Source organism: Chionomys nivalis, chromosome 5 (genome assembly GCF_950005125.1).
Source record: "Chionomys nivalis chromosome 5, mChiNiv1.1, whole genome shotgun sequence".
Lineage (NCBI taxonomy): Eukaryota > Metazoa > Chordata > Mammalia > Rodentia > Cricetidae > Chionomys > Chionomys nivalis.
Genome location: NC_080090.1, coordinates 51,724,464 through 51,732,518, shown reverse-complemented (window position 1 = coordinate 51,732,518; position 8,055 = coordinate 51,724,464). Strand labels below are relative to the sequence as shown.

At 44.2% G+C, this 8,055-nt stretch overlaps 1 protein-coding gene across 1 annotated transcript; it reads right to left on the bottom strand.

The window, feature by feature from the left end:
* Nucleotides 1-211: 211 nt before the first annotated feature.
* Nucleotides 212-7,016, bottom strand: LOC130874414 (regulator of G-protein signaling 4-like). The gene is made up of 5 exons (XM_057769719.1): nucleotides 6,846-7,016; nucleotides 4,210-4,314; nucleotides 3,727-3,788; nucleotides 2,917-3,083; nucleotides 212-2,470 (listed from the first exon to the last, which is right to left on the bottom strand). Exons 1-5 carry the CDS (start codon nucleotides 6,887-6,889, stop codon nucleotides 2,231-2,233), a joined length of 618 nt encoding a protein of 205 aa, XP_057625702.1. The 5' UTR covers nucleotides 6,890-7,016; the 3' UTR covers nucleotides 212-2,230.
* Nucleotides 7,017-8,055: the final 1,039 nt, after the last annotated feature.

Sequence of the window (8,055 nt, the reverse complement as noted above, 5' to 3'; positions counted from 1 at the left end):
TCCCTGGGTCTGGGAGCAGAAGCAGGAAGACCAGCGAAGGGAACCAGAGCATAAACAATGCAGTTTCTGCTTGCCTTCCCAGGGTTGGCAGGAAAGGGATAAAAGACTCAGTGTGAGTCACTTTCAAAGGGCATCCTATGCCCTGCTCTTTCTCACAGCATGCCTCTCTCTGGGTCATTAATGTGTTTCCAAGCCGATTGTTTTGTGGGAAGTATTTATTTACTCTTGTTATGTGTGTTTCATCGAAAGCATCATCATCAAGGCCAATAAAGCACATGATAGAAACAGGCATGCATACGGAAGAAGTAGTCTCTGTGTGGACCAGCAGCAGGCAGGCTCACCCTATCAAAGAGCGATGGAAATACAACTGAAAACACACTCAAAATGTATTACAGAAAATAATTTACTTCTCATTCAGAATGACTTTCCAGACCTATTTGTGAGACGGCAGTCTGTGAGTACAGGCACAATCTCGAAGTTATGATAACATTATGGCAAGACCAGAAAGTTGTACAAACAAGATCGTGGAACTGTGTATAACAGAAAGGGGATGGGGAACATTGATGAGGAGCTCTTGGGACAAACAAGACTGTCAAAGAGACAACAGGAAACAGTTAGAAAACCAGCTTATTCAATACAATGAGACTTGGATACACACTACTCCAGTGTCTTCATTCTGCAGCTCAGTACATTGGCTTATGTGCCCGTGCCTGTGACTGAGACCAGAGCAATGGGCACAGTGTGCGCATGAGTATGGTGTGCTCTCGAAGACAGTAGTTTTAGAAGAATGAGAAGAAAATTACTTCCTGGGCATTCATTAGTAATTCGGGTAATAACCTGTACTTCCACTTATAAAACAATACAGTAATATAAACATCGTACAAAACAACATCATAAATAATACAAATGAGAAATTTTCAAGTATTCCAAACAGTAGTTCTACCAACTGATATCCTGCCCTCTTTCTTTTTTTTTTTCTTTCCTCTCTCCTTTCATTAGTCTCTGCTACCCTTGATGTTTGAGATAGGGTGGAAGAACTCTTACCCCAAAGCAGAAAAGCAAGGAGTGCTTTTCAGTGTGTGAGAACTTACATCCTTTTTACAAAACAAGGCCTTCCCCGTGGCGAGGCTTTACAAATGTAGGCTTGAAGCTTCGAGCCAGGCCACGGTTCTGAAAGTGAACCACCCACCACAGTGAACTAAGAGACTCATCTGCCGGCTGAAGCTCTTGGGGATGGGAACAGAAGAGCACCTTATCAAGAGAGGAAAGAAGCAGGACAATCTTTAGGTCCTCTAGTCGGCTAGGCCTGGGCCACTTTCCTTCACTAGGCTCAAATATCCCATCTCCCAACTCCAGAAGAATACAGCAGCTAAATCGCATGCCCTGAGCACCCAGGCAAAGGAGAGAAGCCATCAACATAGGGACCTAAAAGTGCCAGTCGTGACCACTGGTGCAAGGCAGTTCTGTGTCAGCCCCAGAGTTTTCAGAGTGTTCACCCCTTAGCTTAGTGCTCCGTGTGTCATCAGTGCTTAGCATCAAGACCTGATGGTTCTATAGAGCTTGCTTTCCACAAGCTAGTGTTCCTTTCTTAGCCTGCATGGCAGTTAATTTAGTTTGCCCTGTTCAAACACAATATAAAGGACCAGAGATCAGAACATGCATGTAAGCATGCGTGCATACTCCAATTTGAGCACCTAGGGTCTTTCCCATTTAATCTTGTAGAAATATGTGTGCACATGTGAATGTACATTCACAGACATATTTGAATACATAGATACAATATATACAAAATGCATATGCATATATTAGATATATTTAATATATACATACACACACATCAATCTCACCTACACATCGGGAGTCTGTAGGAAGTGCTGCTGGCTGATGTTGCATGTGCGTGTGTTGTCAAGGAGATGGACCAACCAAACTGCTGGAAGGGGAGCCCTGCCAGCAATCTTTGAAAATCCAGGGACATTATTTGGAGACTCGCTCACGTGATACCCTTAAGGAAACTTGGGGAAATTTGAAATGAGTTGGGTCATACGCCAAGGAAAACCCCGACAGCCACAACCAAGTCTAGTTTTACATGGACATGACTCACACACAGCAGGCAGCATGGACACTAGGCTACAACGTGGAGAAAGCATTGGTACTTAATACGGATCAATATTTGGCCTCAGATTCTCTGGAGCATAGTCTTGGCATTTCTACTTTCTGCCTCTGGTGAGAATTAGGCACACTGAGGCAGCAAGGAGGCACAGTCTGAAGCACTCTTGGGTGTTTTCTGCTTCTCTGCCCCGCAGCTGGAAGGACTAGCCAAGTCGAGATAGAATCGAGACTTGAGGAAGCGACGGTATGAATCCTTTTCCATCAGGTTGAAAATCTTCTTCTGGGCTTCGTCAAAACAGGTGATCGTGGGCGCTAACATGTTCCGGCTCGTCTCCTCCCTGGTGCAAGAATCTAGGTTCACCTAAAATGCAAAGATCGAGGTTGTATTAGATCTAGAACCCTGTTGAAGGGAAGAGGCTGCAGGCTTCTACTCAACAAGAAACAGCCAGGAACCTCCCTTTACATTCCTTCCAGAAACAAAGCCCACGACATGTGCTTCTGCCCTGGCATATGTGAGGCTATAAAATGTTCACCCTGCTCCTAAGTGGGAAGAGCACTTTATTTTCCTATACTCTCTTTTGTACTGAGGAGATTTATCATTGTATTTATTAAGGAGAGCCATTGAAATCATATGGACAAAGTTAACCTTTTTCCTAATAGATTTACTTGAAAGATTGATAAGATTCTCAAAGCTTCCTCCATCTTTTCCTTTGACTAGTAGATCTAAAGATCCCTGACACTGAATGCCACTCCTAGGAACCTTCTAGGATTCCTAGATCTAGAAAGTTCTCTGCCATGGAAACTTACCTCTTTTGCTGCTTGCACTGAGATGAACTCATTGTAGATCTTCTTGGCCCTGGGGCTTAGTTTCGAAGGTGACTTGATTTTCTTGTACTCCTCACAGCTGATCCAGAAGTCAATATTCTCTTCACTGTATTCTGATTTCAGGAAAGCTTTGAAAGCTGCCAGTCCACCTGTGACAGATGACAAAGAGCCACAGTCAACACACGGGTTGACTTGCTCAATAGAACACTTCAAAAAAAAGCCAAGGTAATTAGGAACCCAAGTGTGAGTTGAAGAAACACCCCCTTCCTTCCCTCTTTGGCAGTCAGCTAGCCCAAATTTATGTTTGATTTCTAAAAGACCTCAGTTTTATCTAGTAATTTCTACCCAAGATTGAATCATCTTCCAAGGAGCTAATTCTGAAACATCCGTGTGGCTATCAACTGCCACGGTGGGTTTAAAATGAGAGTTTGTAGTCCATTGTGCTGGAGGATCTCATTGTGTGAATCTTTTCTTTGCCATTTTGTCCATGCAATGAGAGGGATTGGTTTTCTTATTGATGATCCAGATGGTTCCTAAATTAACTTTCCATCAAATTTGACAAAGTTCTCAAACATATCAGCTATAAGACTGAAATGTTTGTACCTGATTCTGGAACACAGAGCAATCTGAGCCTTTTTTTGCAGTTCCCTCTAAACTGATATACTGGGAGATGACTTGTCTAATACAGAGTACTGCTATCCTTCTCCTATCTCATGTGTGTGTGGGGGGGGAGGGGTGTGGGTGTGCATGCTTGTTCTGGGATGAGAGAAAGAGAGAAGCATGGTTACTTACATTCATGGGTAATCAGGTTTTCCAATGATTCAGCCCATTTTTTGACTTCTTCTTGGCTCACCCTGGACACATTACAGAAAAAAGAATGATTTAAATACATAGCATAGAACTGAGGAGAAAAAAATATAAGATGAGTTGTGATCTATTCTTTATTAGGGTCTTTTTTCATTAAAATATGTAAAGATCTAAAATCTAATTATGATTTCCATAAAAATAGTCTTTCTCTCGCTGTCTCTCTCTCTTTTGTTCTCTCTCTCTCACTTGTGTGTGTTTTAAATCTCAGGTCGGTCTTGAACTCATGACCCTCCTATGATTCCAAGTGCTGAGATGACAATTGTGTACCCTCACCTTGGAAATGGAGTCCATCTTGATCCACATCTGGCTCAGCTAAGGGCCTGCCTTCCCACCCGCTCTTCTCATACAACCTCTCTCTCATCAGATAGTTAATACCTAATCACTCTTCTGCAAGGCCATTTCTTTCACCTCTGGCAAGTGACTGCTTTGTCCTTCTTGCTGTGTGAAGAGCTGTGCTCACAGGAGTCAGACTTCTGCAGCAGGAACCCCAGCCGATGTTTCATATCCTTTGCACTGCAAGGAAGACAAGAACTGACATGAAAAACAGATTTCTTTCTTTTTTTTTAAAAAAAAAAAAACTTTCAAGACAGGGTTTCTCTGTAGTTTTTTTGGTTCCGGTCCTGGAACTAGCTCTTGTATACCAGGCTGGCCTCGAACTCACAGAGATCCGCCTGCCTCTGCCTCCCGAGTGCTGGGATTAAAGGCATGCGCCACCACCACCCGGCCTGAAAAACAGATTTCTTTAAAAGAGAGACTGGTGGGCATTAAGAGTCCCTGGCCACCCAGGAAAAGATTCCTTGTGTCTGTCTATGACCTTTGATATCTTTGGTGAAACCGTGCTAATAAATGGCTGCTCTTTTGAAATGCAAGCAAAAACCGCAAAACATGATGCCCTCTCCTTATGGAACACTTGCTGGGAAGTCGGTGTTATCTCCTAGAGAAAGCTACAGAAGCATTTCAATAAACTAGAGGTGAGGTCAACCAGCCTTGAGTGCGGTAGCCAAGCAGTTCCTAAGTGTGTGTGTGTGCGTGCGTGTGTATACACAGAGCATAAGTTTATGTGTGCGTCCCTGTAAAGAGGAACAGAAAAGGCACAAATGCTCAGGCTGAAAGCTGAGCCCCACTAGGTTTGTTTCTAGGCAATCTCCAACAAGAGCTTTTTAAAAAATTGCAATACAGGAGATGTACACTAGAAAGGGCGAATGAGACTTTGGGATAAGAGAAGCAAGACAGAGTCATCACTGAGGTGAGTGATTATTTAATTAGAGCGCTTTCCAGTTCACTGCCACCATTTAATAGGCAACTAGGGGATAGCAGTTTCTGACTACTTGAACTTCCAGCTCAAGTCTGTCGTTCTTTCTTAATAGCTTTTTTTATTACTGTTATCTCTTTTATTATAAAAGTCAAGAAATGGTTGAAGGAAAATGGTGTTTCCTAAGCAACAAAGAATGAGATGCTCTTGCCTGGAGAGGCTGAAAAAGAAGGGTGGCACACAGTGGCATTTTAGGAGGCTGCTGGCACACTGGGAGCTTCTCAGCCGATCTTTCTCAGTGTCTGAGTCTCGGCGCTGTTCTTGGGCTGCCCTTTAAGCAGTATTTTTCCATCCCTCACAAAGCTTTCTGCCTTTCGCTTTTTTCCCAGGTGCTAACTGGTGACAAAGTCCTCCCCAGTGAGAGCAAGATAAAATCACCAGAGCTGGGACAGCTCCACAGTGATGCTATAGATGCATTGTCATCTAGCCCGAAGAGAATGACCTCCTATCTCTGTGTGCTGCCTCCGTCTGAGTCCCAGCCGCTACTGCTAACACTAATATAAGTGTATTTCCAAAGAGCTGAAAGTGTACATGCAAGGACCTTGTATCACAACAGAAGCATAAAAATAAAAACCAAAGTGACTTTGGAAGTCACAAGAGACAGGTAGTCTGGATGGGATCTTTCCTCTGCCCCCAATAATCATGTGACCTTGAGTAGATAGGAACCTCTGGAACCCCTTGCACTGAAGATGAGAGCTGCTTAGCCCTTGACATGCTTTCATTTGTCCCAAAAACTATTTGCTGGGGGCAAACCTGAGTCCCACTACTCCTAAGTTATGCATGGCTGGAGCTTGGAAAGGCTCGCTTCTGTTAACTCCAGGACTTAAGGGTGAAGGTGAAAAGGCGTGTGCCTTCCAGCTCTCCACCAAACCCCCCTGCTTCATTTGTATAAAGTGATCAATGTGTTTATACTCCTGGACTGTGGAAAGCAGGTTCACTAACACACAAATGTTATGCTTTGGGGGGGGGGGGTAGAGGAAGTTGGTAGACACACAGAGATACCCACTTTTGACCTTTAATTTCAAGAGGAAATCATGCAATACACACTAGCCTCGTGTTTTCTTGTAACCCAGCTACTCTATACATGCTCTATGAAATAATTTATTCACACCCTTAAAAAAAAAAAGACACATGGATGCCTCTAAAGCTTTAAGCTGATGAGTTACAATTAGTATTTCTTTCCCAGCCACATCTCAGGCCAACAACTGGAGTGGGGTAGGAAGATAGGAGGGAGCTGGTTTGGAAAAGCATCTCTTGTTCCCACATTTGTTTGTGTGGAGGCAGAGTGGCGCAACTGCGCAACGTCACACAGCGCATTCTGACAATGTTTCCAAACTTCCTTCTGGGGCTTTTTTCCCCCACACAAGGACTAGTGTGTTATCAGCGGTGATTCTGGGCGCTCAGCAATGCTCAAACAAGGGACAATAATCTCCGAAACGAGTACAGATCCATCCCCGACCTCCTATCACTCTGTAAGCCAAACAATTTGACTAAGGAACCAAGCTTAAAAGTCAGAACCCGACTCCAAACTAAAGTCATGCCAAGTGAAAAACACAGGAAGCAGCATTTGAGGAGCCTACTCCCTAAATCAAGGTGTCTGGCTAGTCCTAGAGAGAAGCAACCATTGTTTTTCCGCCGCTAACCCCAAAGAACTTCGTAAAGCAAAGCATGCAAGTCATTGAGAAAGTCTATACAAAACTTTAGTCTGGCCAGTGACAGAAACCAAGCTTACCTCCTCAGGCAGGAAGCCGGCAGACCTGCAAGTCCTTTGCACATGTTGTTTAACTGTGTGATTCGCAGCGAGGAGAGAAATGCAGGAGGAGAGCTCGTTTCTGTCTTGAGCACAGTTGCTTCTGCTAGACAAAGACGCGGTCAGAATTCTCTGAGCCTCTGGCTCCCAAGCCTGTAAGGGTCTCTTTTATAGCCCAGCTACGGGCCGGGCAGCCAATCAGATGGCAGGTCTGCAAGCTCAGCTCCACTCTGGCGTTCTGCCTCTCCAGCCCCTAGAAAGGGAGGGGAAGAAAGGACTGACGCATCGCGGATGCAGAGGGACTGAGCAGAGAGAAGTAGGCATCTAGAGAATGAGGTTTTGCTTTTTGCTTAGCTTCTCTGCTAACCTGTGAAGTTCTGAATTTGTAGAAAGGGGAATATAAAGTCCGTGGTGATGAAACATAGGGGGCTTTTCCATTGGCTTGTAAAAGCAATGTCTAAGGAAGTTGCCTCCCAGAAAGAAAGGAACCAGCAAGAATTCTTCGGCTTGTCTTGAGGCTGACTCTCAATACGCCTTTTCCCTTTTGGATTAGAAATACATTCTGTGCAGTCTAAGGTGGAGTTGCTAATAAGATCATGGTCTCTGGGCACTGATTTGTGGAAGAAGCCTGCCTGATGGGTAGGCACAGAGGGATGTGTGTGTATGCCCTGAAGCATAGCAAAAGCCCAAAGGAAGATGAATCCAGTATGTCTGTAATCAGTTTGACTCTGAGACATTTCTAACTATGTCACTAAGAACAAAATGCAGCCTAGCATTGACATTCTTCCCTGAAGGGGCTTGCCTCCTTCAAAAGTGTAAAACAGCTCTGTGTGTGTGTGTGTGTGTGTGTGTGTACGCGCATACTTCCTAACTACTTTACTCCTTTACTGTGTCCAGGTGTATCATTCACTTCTTTGGCCTTTCCTTACTTTCCTAATAGCTTCTTTTTTATGCCCATTTTAACATGGATAAATGTTCTGCCTCTATGTATGCCTGCCCACCAGAAGAGGGCACCAGATCTCTTGGATGATTGTGAGCCACCATGTGGTTGCTGGGAATTGAACTCAGGACCTCTGAAAGAGAAGTCAGTGCTCTCTGAGCCATCTCTCCAGCCTCCCCCAATAGCTTTAACACGTTCTACAGCATCTGAAAGTTTCCGATACATAAGCTCATCTTTTAATGGGACTTGCTA